General features: G+C 39.2%; 1 protein-coding gene across 4 annotated transcripts in view; it reads right to left on the bottom strand.

The window, feature by feature from the left end:
* Positions 1 to 23,602, bottom strand: part of megf11 (multiple EGF-like-domains 11) — a 138,780-nt gene that overhangs the window by 19,797 nt on the left and 95,381 nt on the right. For all 4 annotated transcript variants that reach the window (XM_077516748.1, XM_077516747.1, XM_077516749.1 and 1 more), the window contains 6 exons: positions 23,222 to 23,434; positions 21,994 to 22,168; positions 14,418 to 14,538; positions 9,409 to 9,572; positions 9,187 to 9,289; positions 3,864 to 4,010 (listed from right to left, as the gene is read on the bottom strand). In XM_077516748.1, coding sequence (XP_077372874.1) covers positions 3,864 to 4,010; positions 9,187 to 9,289; positions 9,409 to 9,572; positions 14,418 to 14,538; positions 21,994 to 22,168; positions 23,222 to 23,434 — 923 coding nt within the window. The remainder of the gene's footprint in view (positions 1 to 3,863; positions 4,011 to 9,186; positions 9,290 to 9,408; positions 9,573 to 14,417; positions 14,539 to 21,993; positions 22,169 to 23,221; positions 23,435 to 23,602) is intronic.

The raw sequence follows: 23,602 nt of genomic DNA, 5'->3' as shown, positions 1-23,602 counted from the left end.
ATTTGGGGCCATTTACTTCAAACAATACTTGTTCTATTCAATCATAGCCTTAATGGCACTTATTTTTAAAGGCAAACTTGACTCATTGAACAATTTTCAGCAGTGAAAAGCTAATATTTTGTCCAGAATGAATTTGATGACTTCATTATTTTTTATGTACAATTAATACCTTTTAAAAAGTAATTTTTCCACTTGCTACCTGTTTTCTGGGTTTGGTCAGTAAACTGGGCCATGATTGGTCGTTACCTACTTCCTCAGCACAGGTGATGTCATCATCAGTCGACACCAAGTACAAAAAATTGCTTTTTAAACGTACTAATTGTACATGCTGCGATTGGCTGGCAACCAGTCCAGGGTGTACCCCACCTACTGCCCAAAGCCAGCTGAGATAGGCTCCAGCACCCCCCACGACCCTTGTGAGGAATAAGCGGTCAAGAAAATGGATGGATGGATAATTGTTCATGAAAAATAACGAAGTTACCACATTAATGAGAGACAAAATATTAACTTTTTACTGCTGAAAATGGCTCAATGAGTCAAGTTTCCCTTTAAGGTCTTCAAATACACTTTTAAAAGAATACAAACACGTTTAAAAACATGATTTAGTGAAAGAGTGCAATAGTAATAGATAAGACAAACATATGGCTCAAAATTCCGTTTTTTTTTTTTTTCATAAACTAACAAAGTTATCTCAAAACAAACCAACAATCATGCCCAAAAATGTACATTATAAAATTAATCTACAGCACTCACTTTCTGTAGACTTAAAAAGCACTATTCAGATGATTTGGAAGTGGAAAATGTTTGTCTACTTCCTGTTTACAGTCTTCTTCTATTAAATTTACATAGTGTAAAACAATAATGCGCCGCCATCTCATGGCCAACAGTGGTATTACATGAAAATGAATAAGGCTAAGACCAAAATATACTTATAACTGTACAAAAAAAGAAGAAGAAAACAACTGTGAAAAAGCAGCCCCACAAAACCCAGAAACCACGTCGCTGGGAGGTTTACTTTACTGTTGTTCTAAAATGACTTTTAGAAGAATTATTGATCATTGCCTGGAGGACTGTCTTCATTTGAGTTAAGAAGCGGCAACATAATGCACCACCGGAGAGGTACGTTATTCTTCTTCTGTTCACACAAACACATTAGACACAGCTTGTTTTGACCTGTCGCTAACACTCAGCTACAATTGATGTTTACAGGCCGGTGAGTGCAAATTCACTTCCAATCAGTGAGCTCATCACTTGAGAGCGGCTACAGAGCGACCAAGACGTGTTCACAAAGCAGAGGTGACACTCGCTGTGTGATGAGTGCTGTGCTAGGCCTGCGCGCGTCCCACTGTGAGCTGGCCGTGAAAAGGCAGGTGAGAGGTCAGTGGGGGTGCTGCCAGGGCGGGGGTCACTCTGATTGAACGACGGGCGTCTCAAGTGCTGCCTCTCAGCTGGCTCACCCTCCAAATGTTTTTCCAAGGTTGTACAAAGGTCAATATTTATGATAAGTAAATATTTAGATGCTATTTGGACATAATGGTGAAGCCAGTGAAGAGCCAAATTCGTAGTTCTTCCAGATATGAGTTGTCGTTGAGCAGATAGAAAACAATTATGGGGGGCGGGGGGAGGCTTCAAAGCTGTTTAATGGCACTCCCAGTAGATGTTTACTGTCAAACTAAACATAAAATATTGAGAATTACATGTTGTGTATTTAAAACAATCACATAAGTTTGTCTTTTAAGTCTGCTAGCTTAATGCTAACACATATTGGGAAAAGCTAGTCGCAGTTTAATGATTAGCATCTATGTGGCGGTGTGATAAGCAAGCAGACGTTTGAACACAAACGGTGAATCAACACAGGTAGACAGGACAATATAACAATATTGAAAGCATATACTTTTTATTCTCGAAAAACGACTATTACTGGAGTTACTGTGTCACAGTAGTTGTGGAAGTCTTCTTTGTTTGTGTCTGCATGACTGAATTATTCTGAGACACGGTGGTCAAGTCATACACAACTTAAAGAGCCACTTTGAACTTATGATGTACAAACTTCAATTGAATTGAATAATAAATGTTATGTATGGTTTTACAAAATACACTATTATAGTATGATGATGCAGTTATCTCTACAACTGCAATGAGAAAAGTTTTATTTTCACTTCAAGAGGTCATTGAAATCAGTTATAATTATCTGATAGCTTAAGTTTGAAGTTACATAACCATTTTTTTTAATATGTTCCCCATGCCCCCGGCCAGTGAAAGATTTAGAATATTATTCATCAACTAAAATGTGTGACAAATTCTCCTTTTTCCTCAGCGAGATAAAATCCTTAAAATCTTTCTTGAAGATTTATCTAACAACTGAATCATCTAAATATGTTTATGTAATTGATAAGAACATTAATCAACATTTAATGTTTAATCATGTCTTTGTGATGAAAAGCATCACTTGTGTCATCCTCCACAATTTATATATTAGCGTCTGGCTCTGCTGTTGTCACTGTCATTTGCTGACATTTGCTGCTATGAAAAAGGTTGAAACTTTTTGTAGTTTGGGAAAAAATGTTTGATTTCATCTCACCTTCTCCGGTTTCCCACTCCAATCGAGTAATCCGTTTCATGTGAGTTACAACCGCACAGCGCCAACAAGTTAATTTTGCCGTCTCCCTGAATCACGTCTGAACATGTGCAGTACGAGCATCAAAACGACCATGATGGAATATACATTTTAATGTGCTTTTAACTTTATAATTGGTTTTTCGTGATACATTTGGTGGGACGGTGGAAGCCTTGTTTGTCTAATGCAGTGCTTCTCAAATAGGTAAAAAAAAACAAAAAAACAAAAAAAACATTTTATTTATTTATTCATTTTGCATACTAGAATAAAGTGTAATTGCACATCCACTACAGTAGGTGGCAGTGGCAGTCTCATTGTCAGAGTGCAGACGAGTATTAGTTGATCTGCAGAGTTGAACTAATAACAATTTTATTGACAAATTTTATTATTTATGGTCACTGTGGAGAGTTTTTTTTTGTGTGTGGGGGAGGCTAAAATGTTTTCTTCTTCTTGGGTGGGGATGCAGAACAAAAAATTATTGAGAAGCATTGAATTTGGTCCTTACTCAATCTGGTGAAAAAACAAACCTGATATGGGATTACAGATCGGAACTGAACTAGACTGCCTGTTGATAATGTAGCTTCAGAGTCCTCCTAATTAACTCATTTGCTCTCAAAACCGTATAAATACGTTCTATTTTAAATGTTACCATGCTCCCGGAGAGTATTTATACGTTTTTTTTATTTTTTATTTTTTATTTTTTTAAATGTTTTATGATAGAGCATACAGAAGGCTTTGATGGAGCCTCTGAACTGAAGAGAATGCTCGAAGCAATGGTAGTTATTACAAAAACGGCCAGCAGGTGGCAGCAGAGTATAAGAGATCAACCAGGGCTATGTTGCAAAAAGCTTTTTTCCTCCACTGTTTTAAACAGATTTGTGAATAATGATGAAATTTAGCTATATTCTAATGCCAATTGCTACAAAACAGAAACAGATAGAAATGTACTCTTTTTTTTTTTTTCCTGATGAAAGAAGAGACTAATTTTTCTTTTGATAGGTTCCATGTTTGTTTTGTTTGTTTGTTTTTTTCATAGCAATAGAACACATTCTGTGGGCCTTGCAAAATCAGTCAAAATCCAGTAAAACAGCCGGGAGCAAAGGAGGCTACTTCTGTGAAAATGGCTGGGGGTGATGTCCCAAGACCTCCATCAAACACAAAGGCCAACCTGCACTGCTGACCACTGAGCTGCGTGGAAGTCAACGGTTTCGTAACTTTGGATCAAGCGTTTGCGGATTCCACTCACTTCTTTTGCAGGAAGTCCCTCTGAATCCAGGTGCGCACACACACGTTCCATCCTCAGGAGAGCAGGAACCGCCATTCTGACACGGGCAGCTGAGTGAACAGTTGTTGCCCCAGTAGCCTTGCGGGCACACGTTGTCACAATGGATTCCTGCAGGCACATGACAAGGACACCTATGAAAGTGTACGCACGATAAGAAGGATAAGAATCCTGCAGTAACACCACGCGAGATGTCCCTCTATGTCATATCACAGCAGATCTGCCGAGGGACATTTACTCAGCACGGATCCTCGATTGATTTCCACCCAGAAAGAAGAGGATGTTTTTTTTTTTTCTTTTTAAACTCCAGCCCATCTTTTCACACTCCCCCTGTTCTTCCTGAACGTACTTTATTTTTGATCTGACGAGGGCGCCATGCCAGTGCGCCGGGCTGATTAACAGGGCTACCTCTCGGGAGAGCGCCAGCTTGTCTGCCATTCTCTTTCAGCGGAGCCGGTTTAGAGTACAGTACGGAAAAAAAAAGGAAACGCTCGAGCTACATGGGCAGAGTGTGGGAAGTGTCACTGCACGTCGGAATCATCTCCAAGCGGCAAAGGAGAAAACGTTGCATCCATACGGCGGCTTCTCGCCGCGCGTGCAGATCTATTAGCACATCCGTCGGAGCGGCGCCTTTTCTCTCAAGCATGCCGGCGCCTTTGAAAAACTGAGGGCCAAAGTCACATGTGCTGTATACGCATGCAGGTTCTTAAGTCATATTACGGTGCTACTTGCACGCATGTAATGTGATGCACTGCGCACTCTGCGTCTTTTCAAGCACCTGCCTTTATCTTTACGCCTCGTTTGAAATTTCCTTTGAGTGAGGATATAGCGTAGCCATTAAAACAGAGTTACCTTTGAATTAGACCGGCAGCAAACTCTGGGGACTATCGTTTGTCATTTCATACAATAACATTAGCACATTTAAGGTTGACTGTGAAGGAGCAGAGAGGATCGGAAATATTGGTGTTGATGAACAGTCCATTTCAAAAGAAGGATAAAACTCGTTTGTGCAAACCGAGGATGAAAAACTGCAAGGCTTTTGCGGTGTTGAAAATGAATGCCGACAGAGTTTGATATAATGGTGGCAAACGAAGGTGCTTTGGTTGCCTGGTGAGCCACAAGAAGAAAAGACCAAGTTCAAGTGTCTTCAAAAGGAGCTGCAAAGCAACCAGAGGTCTCGCCATCCAATTTGTTCAAGGTGAGAAGGGAAAAGCAAAAACACTCTTTCTGGCTTTAACGCGCAGTCCGTGTAAACACTCAAATTAGCCGCAAAAGGAGGAGAAACTCGACAGAAATGAAGTGCGGTGAAGTACTACATGAACTAGAATAGAAGATCCAAATTTAAGTGTGAGAGAGCTGTACGAGTTGGGTGAATTTGGTTGTTTGATTTGTGTTAGGTGCACAACTATGTATCATATTCCTCCAGTGTGTTACCCACACAAATTATTTATCATAATCACATACACTTTTAATACAATGATGACCATTTTACTGTATATGAGTAGTGCAGGATTGTTGGCGTATGGTCTATTAAACTACTTTAGAATAATGGAATAGCATTACCAATATTTTCAAAGAACTTTGAAACATTATTATTATTACTTTCCCCCCTTGTCAGTGCTCCACACAGCAAGTCACTCAGTTGATATGGTTGGCACAGTTTTTACATTGGACACCTTTTCCTGACAACACAAACCCCCAACAGTGTTTTCTAATAATTTCACATCCAATTTAATTCAATTTCAGTACTGTACACAAACACTCTAAAATCAGTTGGGTCAAAAGTAACCCAATTTGGGACAGTAAGGGTCCGACCCACAAATTGGGTCAATTTCACCCAACGTTCTGGGTTCTTTTTGGGTTGAGTTTTGGAGTTTTGATCCAAATTGGGTTATTTTTGACTCAATTTTTTTTCCCCCCATTTTTTAGTGTGAACAAAACTGTTAAAAATGGTAATCAGCTTTAGCACTGCAGGCGGCCCAAATCAAATGTTCAACCAAATCTGCTGTTTCAAATAAGTTAATAATGAACCCAACCTCTGGTAAAAAATAAATAAATAAATAAATAAATAACCCAATCTACCCAAAATCCACACCGACCCAGAAAGTGGGTAAGGAAAACAAGCCAGCATTTTTCAGTTTATAAGAAACAAGTATAACTTTTAGGCTATTCATTACTGAAAATGGAAAATAAAATGTTCAACTTTACTTATACTTTCTCCCTCTTACCTTGATAAGGTTAGGTAGGCTACAGAAGACGGTTTTCAATTAGTTCATTAATACTTGATGAAGCTTTAATAAACTGTTATCAGTTGTGAAGTAAGAACAGCGAGAGCGACCTACTTCTTGCCAGATAGCGAGTTCACATTTAGCTTTATTGCTGTGGTCCTTTGCTGGGTATTAATATTAGTAGCTCAATATTAAATAATGATTTGTCACCATAGAAAATGACTCCCTTTTGCCAAGAATGGCTGGGAGATGACAGGGGCGGAGCTATGTGGTGGCCAATGACCCACACGACGAGAACTTATCGAATAGTTTTAAATATAGACCGGAATATTGATGTTCCTGCAAGTACAAGTACATTAGGATCTCTATTGTTTGAACATATAGGCAGCTGACTTCATCTCAGATTGACTCCCGTGACCATAACGTCCCCCTCCGCGCACCTCCTCTCAGAGAGCCCATTATGGAGGTTCTCTGACTTCAAGTGTGCACGAACGCGTGTTTGTCCGACCCGCTGGGCATCTCCCTGGCCCCTGCACCCCCGTGACTCAATTAAGGCAGACAGATGGTCCCGACCGGTGCAGGATTCAGAGCAGAGAGGTCCGTTCGTGCAGATAATAAAAGCCACAGTTTCCCCAGAATAAATGCCCCGAGCTCAGGAGGCCGAGCGCGCACTTAACCCTTCTTGCTGAATCTATTCCTTCCATGAGTGCATCTCTCCACCCACGCTGGAGGACCCCCGCGTACACACCACCCACACCCCCTATCTCAAATTTGACTTTCTGATGCAACATTTTAGTTTCAAGCATACACTTGTTTTTGGCGACACATTTTCGAGTCACAGCTCAGAAAACGTTTTAAAATAACATTATGGCAGCCATATCATTACTGTATGCACTGCTGTACAACCGACATTTCACATTATGGCACATGGAGAACAGAAATGAGCTACATTATGTTGTTGTTAGTTTATTTATATAATTTCGAGACTTGCACAGTCACCCAATCCTCAATGTGTTAATTATTTGGGTTTCTGCTCATTGATCTTAACTTTACTTTACTTTTAGGGCTGATCAAAATTCAGTATATATTTTAGATATTGATTAGGGCTGTCAAAATTAAAACAATAACTCTGAAGATGAATTGAAATTCTTTAAAGTGTTAACTCAGTTTTATTGATTGACTGTACGACCTGTTATGGCCTATAACCTGCAGATAAACTTGGGCAAAGACTGACTATTAGTAGTTTTACTTTCAGTTTTACTTGCGGACGTTTGGTGGAAAAATCTCTTTTCACAGCCAAATTCTAATAGCATAGGAATTTTATACGAGGATCAAAGTGATGATTTTACATTAACTCATTTGCTCCCAAAAACGTATAAATACGGTCTATTTAAAATATTACCATGCTCCCAAAGACGTATTTATACGTTTTTTTTTTGTTTTTTTTGTTTTTTTATGCTAGAGCAGAAAGAGGCTTTGATCCAGCCTATGAACTGAAGAGAATGCTTGAAGCAATGGTAGCTATTACAAAAACGGCCAGTAAATGGCAGCAGAGTATAAGAGATAAACCAGGGCCATGTTTTTTCCCACTGTTTTAAACAGATTTGTGAAAACTGATGAAACTTAACTCTCTTCGAATGCTAATTGCTGCAAAATGGAAACAGATAGAAACATACTTTTTTTTCTGATGAAAGAAGAGAGTTTAATCTTTCTTTTGATAAGTTCCATGTTTTTATAGTAATAGAACACAATATTCTGTGGGCATTGCGAAATCAGTCAAAATCCAGTATAACAGCTGGGAGTGAAGGGGGTTGCTTCAGTGAAAATGGCTGCGAGTGAATGAGTTAATTTTACGATTTCTAAAATAAATAAATAAAAAAATAAAATAAAAAACATCTGTTACTGTACACATTTTGTAGACAAAAAGTAGAAGCAGAAGAAAAATGTTAGTAATTGTGATTAATTACAGAAAAATGTGCGAGAATTAGTTAAAATATTAATATATACTACCGATATATATTTATTCATATAGTGTCTAGATAAGCTCAATGCAGAAGTGCAGCCAATTATTGTTTCAAAAACATGAAAAGTTGAAGTGATAAAGCCATTGAATCTGTTAGTATGACTTACTGACTTTATTTTTGTGCCACACTTGTTTTGTTGAATATTGTGAAGTTGTCATTGTAAATGCTAAAAAACTGCAAGCCAAAGTATTTACAAGAAAACACTCTAATTAAAAACTGTTTTATATTCATTCATGATTGGTTTGACTTTACTTTAGCGTAAGCCAAACTTAACAAGTCTAAAATGTCTAGAATGAATCTGATATTGTAGTGCAGTGTAGTTTTGTTGAAAAAAAGTAAAAAATAATAAATAAAAAATACATGGGAAGAGGACTGTAAAAAATATAATCGTATAGTGAATCACAATCACAATATTGAGGGGGAATTTTAAAAAAAAATTACTTTACAAAATTGTCACAGAGAGCTACAAACAACTCCCAAGTGATGCAGTCAAATTGTAAACCAACCAAAATAGTAGACGGATCCATCCATGCCATAAAAGCTGATGCCTTATTATCTTAATAAAGAGAACAAAAACGGCACTGGAATTTAACAAGCTGGATTAGGTGAGCACAAATAAATGCACGGCAAGTTGTGTTAAAAGTTTGCTGGCGCATTTTACTTTGGATAATAGATTCCGCCTCCAAATATTTATCCGCTGGGGTCAGCAGGTTGCGTGGATGTAATACAACACCGTTGTATGCCAGCTAGTTTGCCAGTTGCAGCGCTAATTTAGGGCTTACTTTACAACATCTCTCCTGCTGGCTGAGTGGCAAAAACAAATTGGACATTTAATTAACGCCACACAGCTTAGACATCGTGTGTAAACATGCATTACAAACTCACACCAGACGTCATATTTGTCATCTTTGTGAATTTGATGTCTGTCTAGCTTCCGGTGACTTTCAGCTTTGAAGGTAGAAAATGAATATTCATGCTCTCTGAGGGAGAGATAATCCCCCGCCCCAACCATATTATACAAAAATAAGGACCAACCTGTCCAGCCTGGGTGGCAGCGGCAGTAGCCGCTCACTGGGTCGCAGCTGTCCGCATGACTGCAGTCACAGCGCTCCCTGCACTCCAGTCCAAAAGTGCCATCCTGAGCAAAAAAACCCCAAAACAAACCCTCATTAAGCCTTGTTCAACAATTTAACACCATGCTGGGTTCAAGGTCACGAAGATATTAGCAATATCCTCTTAGTTTACTTTCAAACTTACTGGGCAGGGCTCATTGCAGTGCTCGCCCCTCCATCCCGGAGAACATGTACAGGTGCCATCGACCGGGTCACAGGCGGCATCGTTGGCGCACAAGCAAGACTGATTACAGCCAAGACCCCAAAGATCACTGGAGCACAGGATGGAGCAGTCCACCCCCTGCCAGCCTGGTGGAAGATGGAGCAGAGAAACATTAAATACAGTACAAGGAATTATGGATAATGCCGTGATTTAGTCAAAATTGCCTCAGTAATCATGTTCATTCAGTCTATATATCGTTCAAAGAAGCTTTTAAGGGATATTGCTCATTTGATTGCACTCATACAAATTATCCATCCATCCATTTTCTTTAACCGCTTATTCCTCACAAGGGTCGCGGGGGTGCTGGAGCCTATCACAGCAGGCAGTAGGCGGGACACCCTGAACTGGTTGCCGGCCAACTAGGTCATACAAATGAGAAACCATTAATTGCAATATATAGCGCTTTTCTATAGCGTTTGTCCTTATGAAGGTAAAAGGTAAACTTGAACCCATCCGAGATGACTTTGGGTGAGAGGTGAGGTGCACCCTGGATTGGTCGCCAGTCAATCATAGGGCACATACTGGATAGACAAACAATAATTCACATTCACATTGTAACCTAGCGCTACTGGGGGGCCACATTTGCATTCATGCCTGCAAAATCCCCCCTTTTAATATTTCATTTTTCACAATATATTTCTCAATACATGTAGAAAAGATCCACTATTGTAACACAGAAAGAAAGGGTTGAAGCAAGCAACAAAATGACCGCTTATTGTTTTTGTTTTTTTTCCCCCAGCACAAAGGGCTGTCTTGCACAAAAATTAATCTTTATCCAAAAAAAAATATTCAAGGATGGCACAAAAATGCTGAAAAGAAAACCAACTCAGTGCAAGAACTCATTTTGTGCAAAATCCCCCCCCCGCAAATTTTTGAGGTACTTTGTCCTGCATATCATTTAAAACCTGTCAAATGTATTTATTGTCTGCCATCTATTGGTGAGTGATGTTATGACAACTTAAACTTCTCAGATTTCTTTTTCTTTTTTTCCCTCAATATTTTTTAATATACTGTAGATATTCCCCACAAATTCCATTTTTTTTAAAGAAAACTTATATTAAATATTCATTAGCAATTTTATTTTTATTTTTTTAATTATTTGAGCGTGATGTAAATGATGGCCTGCAATGCCAGCTGTAGCCCATTCCCGATTTTTAGAGTCTTGAATTCACTCTACATGTTTTATTCATTTTTATGTTTGATGTGGTAGGAATTTTTTAACCTGGAGAAAAACCCAGTTCAGGTGTGAACCGAGAACGAAAGATGGAAAGAAAGGAGGAAAGTAAGAAAGACAGTAAAAGAAAGAAGCACAGAAATAAATAAAAATAAAGCAAGAAAGAATAAATGAATGAATTAAAGAAAGAATGAAAGAAAAAAAGAAAGACAGCCAAAGAACAAAATAAAAAGCTGTTAGTCTGCATGTGAGTGACTTGATGTGAGCTGTGGTCAACAGCAGCTCCTTGTGGGTGTTCTCATTTCTGTGTTTGACTGTTTGTCCCGCTCGATAAACTGTGGTTCTCTTCCTTCTTGTACTACTGTCTATTTTTTTTTTTTTTTTTTAAAGTAGAGTGATGGTATAAATGTGGATTGAAAAATATACAATGCTCTAGCCCCAGGCAGGGGGTGGTATATATATAAATTAAAAGTGTAACTATCCACATCTCACGCTCAGTCGTTCTATCAATTTCAAATGAATGCAATCATTTCCACCTCTCAGACATTATCGACCCGCATGTTGAATTACAAAAAAAAAAAAAAAGAAAAAAAAAAAGAAATAGTAGCCGTGGATCAAACTGGCTGGATAATGAGGACCAAACACTGCCAGAAACAAAAAAAGTTGAGATAGTTGTGTAACAAGCAAATGATCAAATAATAAGTCTTGCTTTCATGCCGCAATTCCGTCTGCCTGAAATTGGATTTACTCGCTCTGATGTTCTCACGTGCGGCGCGACGCATGCGGCAGGACGAAATGGTCAATTTGGAGAGCTGTCTGAAACACCTGCCAGCTTCTCCCGAGGGGGACGCGGCCGCTCTCCTCTCTTGTGAATAATATTGTACAGTACATTATTGACTGCGGCAGATATGTCGGACCGTGACATGGAGAAGCCTATTGATCGTACAGTCCGACTGAGCCTGTTAAACAGTGAGGAAAGTCCCGCTCTTGTTGACTCAATCATTCTTCTCACTGACTGTGTCAAAGTCTAACAACGGGCATTGATTGCTTCCTCTCTTGCCTGTGCAATGATGGATGGCGGCGAGCGCGCACATCAGAGTATGCGAGGCAAAAAAAAGTGACAGGCAAGGTGTCACGACAACAAGATCCATCAGCAGCTTTTTATCTCGTGAAACTTGCAAAGTTACACGATGACAGGGCCCTGGCGACAATGTTTATTGACTTTTTATTTAATCTCTGCTCTTTTTTTTTTTTTTTTAATCGGAATTTACCAATATCATGAGGCCTAACACAAACATTACCAACAGAAAAAGGTGATCTATAACCTCTACAACAACGGAACAACCACCTTCAAAAGGAGGCTCCCTGCTGTGGAATACTGTAAAATAATAATATCAATAATAATTAGTAACTGGCGCTAGCTTGCAGCAGTTCTTCACTAAAACTTCACCGGTTTGGAAATACTTCAAAATTGTGAATCTTAAACTAAAAGAGCATTTTTGTGTTTTATTTTGAGGGTTAAGACTATTGAAGAGTGACTGTGCTGTTTTTTTTTTTTTTTTTCAAAAATTAAAGGAAATATATTTGTTTAAAAATATCTTTTAGTGATTTTTTTTTATTTGTCAAAATGTACTACTGGTATCGGCAGTTGGTATCGGTATCGGTGAGTACTGCGGGTCTGAGTATCGGTATTGGTATCGGTCTGAAAAAAAGTGGTATCGAACATCCCTAATAATAATAATAATAATAATAATAATAATAATAATAATAATAATAATAATAATAATAATAATAATAATAATAATAATAATGATATATTTTTTCCCACTCAAAAATTCTAAGCACATTTTACAAGGTGTTTAGAGTACATTTTACCATTTTATGAAAAAAAACAAACTCATGGGTTGAGGAATGACCCATAATCTTCAGATTGAGAGACAGCCACTCTACCACCTGAGCCAAGCCACTCCTGCTGAGTGTTAGTATATTGACGGTGTCAGGCGGAATCATGGTACCTCCAAGGCCCATTTTTGGTCTAATTTTAGACACACCAGCAATGCAGTATAGTGGCAACTGGCAAACAGCAAGAGTGGCATGGCTCAGGTGATAGAGTGGCTCTCTCACAAGCTGAAGGATATGAGTTTGTTCCTCAATGCTTGAGTAACTTTAAAAAAAAAAAAAAAAAAAAAAAAAGGTAAAATGTACTCGAAACTGTCCTTGTAAAATTTACATAGAATTTCTGAGTAAAAAAAAACAAAAAACAAAAAAACTTTATAAGTTTTTTTTTTAAGTAAATAATACTTTTTTTAAGCACATTTAAAGGGATACGTAACTCATTGAGCCATTTTCAGCAGTAAAAAGTTAATATTTTGGCTATAATTAATGTTGTAACGTCATTTTTAATGTACAATTCGTACCTTTAAAAAGTATTTTTCTATTTACTGTTGACTCATGAGGACATCACCTGTGCTGAAAAAGTAGGTAACGACCAATCATGGCTCAGTTTACTGACCAAACCCAGCAGACAGGTGAGCCATGATTGGCCGTTATCTACTTCCTCAGCACAGGTGATGTCATCATCAGTCGACAGCAAGGAGAAAAAATACTTTTTAAAGGTATTAATTGTACATGACAAATGATAAAGTTATCAAATTCATTCTGGACAAAATATTAACTTTTCACTGCTGAAAATTGTTCAATTGAGTCAAGTATCACTTTAATTAAATTTTAATTTCAACACAAATGTTTTGATAGCATGCATCAAACCTCTAATTAATTGTAGAAATCCATTCATTGAACACATAATAATAATAATAATAATAATAATAATAATAATAATAATAATAATAATAATAATAATAATAATAATAATTATTATTATTATTATTATTATTATTATTATTGCTATTATTATTATTATCATCATCATCATCATTATTACTATATTATTATTATTATTATTATTATTATTATTATTATTATCATTATTATTAATTTATTAGAGTTATCTTCATTATATATCGAACCTTGGCTTTTGTATCCCTAGTTTTCATACGATTCGGTCAGTGACAAATGTTTTCACCTTTATTTTGTTCCAGTTTTGTAGAAAAAAAAAAAAGTTCAACAGAACTATTATTATTATTATCATTAGTCATTATATCAGCTTCAAATTGTTTTCTGCATGTAAAATCAAATGTATTTCCTATATAATGTAATGGAGTACAGACTCTGGAACAGATTGATTGAAATTACATTATTTCTTATAGGAAATATTGCTTTGACTGTTCATTTACTTGGAACAACTCTTTTTCAAACTGGGGCTGAACTGTATACACATTTCATAGATGTCTTCCTCTTCATGCTCGCTTTACCTAGCACGGCAACGCACGACCCCGTCACCATAACTAGACTCATATCACTGATCAGGTCAGAACCCTGAACCAGAACTACTCTCTCAGCGCCACAAGGGATTGAACCGCAAACTCTGCTTACTGATAAGAATGATACTACATCCACATTCCTTGGAGTCCTCATTAGACACAACCTGTCATATAGGCCACACAGCAAAGGACTGCGGAGGCCTCACCTCCTTCAAGAATGCCTGAAGAAAAGTACAATTCCTTTGAGAGCAGCTCGTCACTTACGACAATGAAGTTCTCCGTTGCCGTTCGGCGGGAGGCCTCAAGAGTACTTCATTAGAGGATCACTGGCCTTCAATGATTTGAAGTGGTGAGATATGACGTTACGTGGACCGTACCTTCCCTGCACGTGCAGGATCCGTCGACAGGCGAGCAGGAGGCGTGGTTATGGCAGGAGCAGGTGGACATGCAACTTGGGCCAAACAAACCAAGAGGACACTCACTGGCGCAGTCTTCACCCTGTCAGGGAATTACATCAAGGTAAGAGGAAAGTCATCAGCGCAGCAGTAAATGTTGTTGATATAAATTTGAAAAATGAGCATTACTGAGTCTGCTTTTGACCTTGCTAGATTAATATCAGACAGTTCAGAATTCAATATTATGACTGCAAAGGCTTGCTGTCAATATTATGTGAGTCTACCTTATATACAAGATATTACTGAAAAGGTGTAATGATTACCAGGCTAAGAACCAGTCACATGTAGTTATATTGTATGCATGTATAACAGTGATGCGTCATGATAATTTATGGTTCTTCTTCTTTTTATCCATCCATCCATCCATCCATTTTCTTGACCGCTTATTCCCCACAAGGGTCGTGGGGGGTGCTGGAGCCTATCACAGCTGGCTATGGGCAGCAGGCGGGGTACACACTGAAATCGCAGCTTTATATATATATATATATATATATATATATATATATATATATATATATATATATATATATATATATATATATATATATATATATATATATGTTTAGTTTTTGTTGTTGTTGCATTTTTATTGACAGGACAGCCGAATCTTTTAAAGGTAAATGGAATTTAGTGTGTTCTAAATCAGTGGATCTCACTCGGCTTCATCATTCCTTCCTTTCTTTAGTCTTTCCTCTGGTCTCTTTAGCTCGCCCTAATTTGTTGGAATTTAGATGTTTCTGGGGTTGGTGAAAGATTCTGGTTTGTAACTCTGTGGGTAGTAGGTGGTGTCTAGTCGGTGCTGGATTTCACTTTGTCTTTCTTTTCTCTGATCCTTCCTCTGGTCTCCTGACAACTTCTCGCCTGATGGGACCTGAAGAATTCGGTTAAGGTGAAGGGTATGGGATTTATTTATTTATTTATTTTTTCAGGTGAATTTTGTTTTTTTGTGTTTCTGTAAAGCGCTTTGTGACAGCTCAGGCTGTTTGAAAGCACTTTATAAATAAACTTGAGTTGAGTTGAGAGTTGAATTAATGAGCACAAACTCACGTGCACGCACATATGCACACACGCACGCACACCAAAAAAAAAAAAAAAAAAAGAGAGAGCAATAATGATGACATGTTGAATCTGTAAGACTACTGAACTCCCGAACAGTACTGAGCTCTCTCAGAAAAAAAAAAATTAGTGTGTTCTAAATCCCACAAACTATGTCAGGGTTGTCAAACTGATATTCATTCAGGGGCCACTTTTACCCAAATTTAATTTAAGTGGGTTAAACGAGTATGTCTTTGACCTAATAAACTATAAATAATGACAAATCAAAAGTATTTCCTTTTTGGGGGGGATGCAAACAATTAAAGGACATTCTGAAAATATTTCCATCTATATTATCTTATTGCTGAGTAATCGGAAATTTCTTAATAAAAATTAGTACAAAAATATTTGCAAATTTGTCTGCTGGCCTTTGATTTTTTTCATGCTCTTTTTTTTTTTTCATTGCGTTATGTTTTTTTTTGTTTTTTTGTTCATGAGAACGGGTCACAATGAATGTTGTTTAGAAACAAACACAACAGCCACATGGTCTTCATTGCGCCCTGCAGTGGACAAAATTAGCAATAACAGTTAATTTAGGTGAAAACTGCAGTTTGTGTTCTGTCCTGATGGACCAGATTGGACCCCCTTACTGGGCTGCATATGTTTGACACCCCTGAACTAAATCATTCACATTAAAATTGTTTCAATATAATTAGTCCAAAGGAAAATGTTGTTTGTTATGTTGCCTGTAAATTGCTTTTGTCAATATTAGTTAGGACTCTATTTTACCACGGTGGTTTAAATTAATTTTTGGTTCCGTTGTAATGGGGACCTGATACCCACTAGGATTCAGTTGCCATAGAGACCAGATCTCATTTTTCTAGCTTGGTTCTGCATCCTAGCGAACAGTAATGGCTTCAAGGGTCACGTCCTTCTCCCCCAATTATGACTCCTCTCGTTTGGTGGGGTCATGCGCGGGCGCTGCGGTCGGATTTTCGGCATTTATCGGAACGCTGTGCATACCGTGCATTGGGGGAATACTCTGAATTCTCTTCATCCGCTGCTGGATGATAACATTCCGGGCTTGGCTGAAAGTGGGGGTGAAAAGGGGGATTAATACAACCACTGGGTGGGCAGTGAGATGTGCGGGATATCAGACTCCAAATCTCATATTAATAACACCACCGATGGGAGGCTGGTGGCCACTGTGGTGCAGCCTTTAAGCCCCTTATCATTACGTCTGGTAAAGGACACGCTGTATTGCCCACCATGTCCTCCATAACCTGCTGTCATTTGAATGTCTCTGCTTTAAAGGCTGAGCGCTAAGCGCACCTGTCTCGTCCGTCCTTATAAGCTGGAGATCACAGCCAGTCGGAAGACCCCCCCCACCCCCCACACACACAAGCATTCGCATCCTCATTGCATACTGAGGCTTGAGTGACAGGTGACACAATGATTTAGAGTTCCAATTAGGGGCTCCGGCCCCTTTCTCTCTCGACTGCTGGGGGACTGCTGGTCGCTCGCCGCTCTCATTATCATTTTGAACTCTGTTTAAACAGAAGGCAGGAGATGTGCTGGCGGATAGCAAGGGCGGAAGGCGCATCTTAAAACGGCTCTCCTCCCCCCAGCGCGACACATAAAAGCCCCTGTCTGCCGATGAAATTTTGATCAATCGGCTGCAATAAACCTTTGTTCTACTGCAAAATGACAGCATCAGGACTGCGAAGAAAAACGGTTTTGTTGCGTTTTTGGAAGGAGATCAACTGGCCGAGCTGCCGCTAAATGACCGCCGGACCCGAGGCGAGCTCCGCCGCAAACGACCGTGTTGATTTTTTTTTTTTTGCTGCTATTCACGAAGGGCAGACCTGCGGTTGGGTGACTCTCAAGAGACGAACGGGCTCATTACCGTCTGATTCATATTCCTTTTGAGCTGTAGGAAGAATAAAGCATGCATGCGGAGTCATTATTAAAACACCGGGCTGTCAGTCTGCCCTGCGAGGGAGTCGCAGGACCTTACGTAACAAACCCATTCAACGAGGTGACGAGTCGAACCTACAAACCAGGCCGTCCTTGGCCTCGACTCCTTGGCGCTTTCATCCCGAATGCCGCTCGCTGACACAACATTGATCTGCTTGCTACCCTTTGAGATTGGATGCAAACGACACTGATAATTACCAATCAGTCGCACTGCTTAACAGTTCATCTAACAGCCCGACGAGCGGGCGCATCTTAAAATTCATGCGGCAAGACAAGAAAATGAACCTGTGAACCTTTTGATGAGGTTGGAAAGCCCTGAGAGACGAGGAAATCATTTCTTTTCGCCACCAACAAAGGCCGACTGGAATCTATCTCAGACTGGCTAATGCGCACATCATTCACATTCAGCAGTGCTAACAGAATGCAGATAGTGGTGATAGACCAATGTGGTTTTTTTTGTTTTGCTTTTTTCTTAAGGCCGATACAGTTTATTAGTAGTCACGGAGGCCGATAACCGATATTTCAAGCCGATATTCATTTGCAGTAAAAGAGAAAATATTAGTGGGGTGCCGATCAACAATCCCCGATCTTTTAAAACGTCTAACCTGACGATTCCGATTTTTGCCGATACTGATTTTTTTCATTACAAGCAGCATATACCTTCAGTGTTCCAATCTTGTTTTATTGGAAAACATTGAACAATATCGGTGAAATAATGCAAACGGGTTGTTTTAACTGCACATGAATTAGCTCTCTTAAATAAAAATGGAAATCCTATTAGTCATCTCAGCAGAAGAACTCAACTCAACTCAACTTTATTTATAAAGCGCTTTAAGAACAGGCGTTGCTGTATACAAAGTGCTGTACATAAACATCAGTTTTGCAGTAAACAAGAACAAAGCAAACATTTTGAAGTGCGAATGCAGGTTTTTTTTTGTTTTGTTTTTTTACAAGTAAATACATTTTACATCAGTAAATAAATAAGAAGTAGTGAATAAAGAGATAAATAAATACATAAATAAGTAGACTAACAAGTCTCATGGTGTGCCAAAAGCCAAAGAATTTAGATGTGTTTTAAGACATGTTTTAAAAGAGGATAACGATGGGGACTGCCTAATATTTAGTGGCAGGTCATTCCAAAGGGAGGGACCGGCAACAGCAAAGGCTCGATCTCCTCTAAGCCTCCACTTAGCCCTCGGTACCTCCAATTGTGTCTGGTCTGCTGACCTGAGGCACCGGGCAGGTGTGTAGGGGTGCAAGAGCTCAGCGAGATAAGGGGCAAGACTATTGAGAGATTTGAAAACAAATAGAAGAATCTTAAAATGGATTCTAAATTTCACGGGCAGCCAGTGAAGAGAGGCCAGGATAGGGGTTATATGTTCCCTCTTCCGGGCACCAGTAAGGAGACGAGCAGCACCATTTTGGACAAGCTGGAGACGCTGCAGGGAGGACTGGCTGATCCCAAAATAAAGTGCATTTCAGTAATCCAGCCGAGATGTAACAAAGGCATGGATTACCATTTCTTAGTGCTGCTGAGATAGGAGATTTTTTACCTTAGCCAGCTGTCTAAAATGAAAAAAGCTGGATTTGACAACAACTGCAATTTGCCGGTCCAGTTTAAAGTCACTGTCCTAAGCAAGCAAAAATATTTCCCTAATGTGTTCTACTGTAAATAAAGTTTTCCAAAATTTCAACACTACATCTTTTTTTTTATTTCTAAAAAAAATAAAATAAAATAAAAAAATGTAGGGCGTTCCTAGTTCCTAGTGTCAGCATAATTTTTTGTAAAGTGAAAATTCAAATAAATCCATAAATGAAAAATTCCCTGTGTGGTTCGTAAAAGGTTGCAAAAGATCTTCGCAGACAGTAAAAAATTGAATATGTTCGAAATATCTTTGTGACAAGTAAAAATCATCTTCCTGATGAAAACCCTAAATTTACTATGTTCGCAAGCATTCACAGCTCGGTGAGATATCAACTTTCAGATTTGTAAAAAGGCCGATGCCGATATTTGTCAAAATGCCAAATAAATAAGCTCGGACGATAATCGGTCTATCCCTAGCAGATATTATAAACATAGCGCAGATATATGACTACATATGTAATACTAGTAGGAGAGGGGGCACTGCCTGAATAGGCAACATGTAATTACTTTGTCCCAGCCAAAAAGAGCATGTCCAATTACCAGAGTTAAATCAAGCATGCAGGAGCGCCATCTCCTTTGCTTGCTTTGCTCCCTGATGTGGCTGCAGAACAAAGATGCAGCGGGGAGGCTCGGGCCCATCGGCGCTGACCCGGGGAAGCCATTTCACCGACACTCACAGCCGCGTCGCCATCATCAAGCTCTTTCTAAAAGCGCCCAGTTCGATAATGATCGGACGCCGTGTGACAGCGACACAGCCTCTATGTTGTGCGCTATTTTCGTTAAAGGTCTCTCGGGGAAGGGAAAAAAAACAAAACAAACATGACTGTTCCAGCCGTCCCAATCCTCCATATGTAGTGCGTCTGTTCCCGTCCGACTCCTGCCCTCAAGGTCTGTTTAATGGATCTGGCAGACCTCCCCGGCGTGGCAGAACAGGTGGAGCAAATTAAGACACAGTCTGCGGCCTCGCTCCGTGGCTCAATTCGCAGCAGAGGCCCCGCTCCAAGACAAAGGCAATTTCCACTGAAATGTTATGTTGCCCGCAATGCACTCTCCCGGTCACACTTGCTCTGTAACTTCAGATTGCGAGACAAGAAACACGCGAGTGAAGTTGTACAAATAATTAGAGCTGCAAGAGGGGACGGCGCGGCCTCACGGAGCGGACACGTATGCGGTGGAGATTGCGTTTGGTGCGCGAGTTCACTAAATCGCTCGTTGTTTTCACTTCTCTGATGCTCCAAGTGAAGGCACACGAAGCACTCAATTCAAACGAGACACACGAGATTAAAGCCGAGATGATGCAAACTAAAAGATTCACTTCGGGGAGAGAAAAAAGTAATGAAAAATATTTTATTATGAAAATGGAAAAGTCGGATATTGTCCTTTGCCTCCTTGAAGACTACAATGAGCAAGGAGAAAACTGTCAATCTACAAATTTAATGAAAAATGAATGCGACCCACAATTAATTACAAGTCGACTCTCATAATTACAAACATGATTCAACTAAAACAGGATGTTATGTAAGAAAATATTGGTCACTGGATAAACAGTAACAGTCTGTTCCCATAAGATTGTAATAGAATTTTGCATAACGAAATGCACTCCAATTAGTGAGAAATTGTAGGTTAATTAAGAGAGTGTAATCATCTCGCTACAAGCACCAATGCAGAAGATAATTATTACTTTTCTTCGGCAATTGCATAAATGTTTGCTACCAATGTAACTCAAAACATTTTTTTTATTGCCCGAGGAAGGATCAATTACATTTCAGTGTATAAAATTTTTTTTGTCTTGTTTCCCTTTTGCTGGCTGTTTTAAATCACTGTGTAATGCGCATTAGCGACACCTAAAGGACTGGAGTAGAAATGTATCCTATGCTCGTTACTTTGTTAAATTTTTCTGTAATATGAATTCTATGTATATAATTTGTTTCAAACATTTTGGTTACATAAATTCAACCTCAAACATGAGAATTAAAAAAATAAAAATAAAATAATAAAAAATAAAGGATCCTGAAAAACTACCCTAATAATTTTTTTAACAAATAAATGATACTCTAATAACTCTAATAATAATTTTGGATGAAGAAATATTACAATACAGGTTTTTTTTGTTGATTTTTTTTTTTTTTTTTTTTTTTTTTTAAATTAACCTGATTTCAATATTAGATGGGGACACCCCTAGTTATTTTTGACCCAACTGTTTATAGAGCGTACACTCTGCTTGGATCAACTTTCTGGGTTGTTTTGTAGAAAACGAACCCCACAAAAACCGGGTCATTCGTAAAACACGATCCAGGTAGTTGGGTCAAACTGACCCCAGTAGCGGCATCAAAACGTTAGCGCCCTTAACCTGCTGAAAAGGGGTCCAGTGGTCAGCACATCTGCTTCACAGATGTTGAAGTTCTGTGTTCAAATGATGTACTCTGTGGTCTTCCTGTGTGGAGCTCACATATTGTCCCCATTCTTGTGTGGATTTCTGCTGGTACAGTTTCCCCTCCATGTAGCAAAAGCATGAACGTTTATTTCTATATTCGCAATGATTGACTGATGGCTATGTACCGTGCCTCTCGTAAAATGTCACTTGGGATTCCAACTCACCTGCGACCCTAAGAGAACAAGTGCTAAGTGCTAGAAAATAGACGTATGGACTGTAATCACCCAACCCATTATAATTATGGGCAAAAAAAAAAGCATTTTCAGAACAGCATGGTGTCTCATATAGGTCTCCTTGCAAAAGGAATGAGCACAGTTACATAATGCTCATGTTACTTAGTCATAACTTCAATTTTGGATCATTTGGATCCACATTTTTGCGATGCAAAAACACACATAGAGACTCACCATAAAGCCTGGTGCGCACATGCAGGTACCAGCGATCGGGTGGCAGTCAGCTCCATTGGTGCAGCTACACGGCAACATGCATCCCTCCCCAAAGTAGCCAGGCGGGCAGGTCTCATTACAGTAAATCCCCGTCCATCCCGCCGTGCAGGTGCACTCTCCAGAAAGCGGGTGGCAGCTTGAAGCATAACGAGAACAGATGAGACGAAAAGGCAACAACAGAAATGAGCCCATGAATATGCACATGTAAGTGTGTTTGCGGATTACGGATGCAACCGTACCACTTTTCTCTCTCTGTATTTGTTGCAGCACTGTTTGCAATATTCAATATGTCAAGGTTTACACTGCAACGTTGATGCCCTTTGTTAGCCTGTCTATAGCGTTTCACATTATATGTTAGCCTTAACTCATTCAAACCCAAAAACGTGTAAACACGTTTTTTAATACTTTGTCCTTCACTCCCCAAAACGTATTTAGCCGTTTTTTTTTTTTTTTTTTTTTTTTTTTTAATGCAAGAGCATACAGAAGGCTTTGATGCAGCCTCTAACATGAAGCGGTGGCTTAAAGCAATGGTAGTTATGACAAAAAATGGCCAACAGGTGGCAGCAGAGTATTAGAGATCAGCCAGGGCCATGTTGCAACAAGCTCTTTTTGCCAGTGTTTTCACCAGGAATGTGAATATTGATAAAACATAGCTATATTCTAATGCTAATTGCTACAAAACCGAAACAGATACAATTATACTTTTTTTTCCTGATGAAAGAAGAGACTGTAATCTTTCTTTTGGTAAGTTCCATGCTTTTATAGCAGCATAACATAATATTCTGTGGGCCTTGCAAAATCACTCAAGATCCAGTAAAACAGCCAGGAGTGAGTTGGGTTGCTTTAGTGAAAATGGCTGCGAGTTAATGAGTTAAGCGAGTGGACTTTTACCACACGAAGTACAGGCGCACAATATCAGCATGTTGCAACTCAAGTGAGGGTGCGCATGTGTGTGCGCGCTTATTTGAAATGAATGAGACGTCTCCTTTCTCCTTCACTCTGTGGTGACTTCTATGCAGCCAGAATCAGAGCATTAACGCGACATTAACTATGAATGCTGAGAAATTATGAATGAAGCGGAGGTCACAATGAAACGCTAACTGGGTGACACGGCCGCGAGGTGTTCAGACTTCAGAATGAGGGGTGCTTAAGAGCTAAAAGTGAGGCGGAAATGGAAGTTAGACTTTACCTTACAGTGTTGGTGGCATTACAGGGGCAGTACTTGTCACAGATCAGGCCGTAAAGGCCCGGGGGACAGAATCTCTCCTGGCAGTTGGGCCCTTTAAAACCAGTTTCGCACAGACAGGCTCCGTTGACGTGGTGGCACTTGGCTCCATTGTGGCACTCGCACTTTTGGTTACACTGCGGGCCGTACGTGCCCACAGGGCAGTCATCCTGACACCTGTACACAGCGGGATAATGTCTTAAGTGACTATAACTTCAGATGCAATTTATTTTAAAGTTTCTCTGTAAAATGAGGAAACATTGCATACATTTTTGAGTGTTCTAATGCTGTAATAACAACAACTATACCATAACATCATCACGTATATAAAAACAAATAATAGGA

This window comes from Festucalex cinctus, chromosome 3, assembly GCF_051991245.1.
Source record: "Festucalex cinctus isolate MCC-2025b chromosome 3, RoL_Fcin_1.0, whole genome shotgun sequence".
NCBI classification, from domain to species: Eukaryota; Metazoa; Chordata; class Actinopteri; order Syngnathiformes; family Syngnathidae; genus Festucalex; species Festucalex cinctus.
Note: the sequence above shows the minus strand (reverse complement) of the source record. Positions and strands in the feature narration are given on the sequence as shown.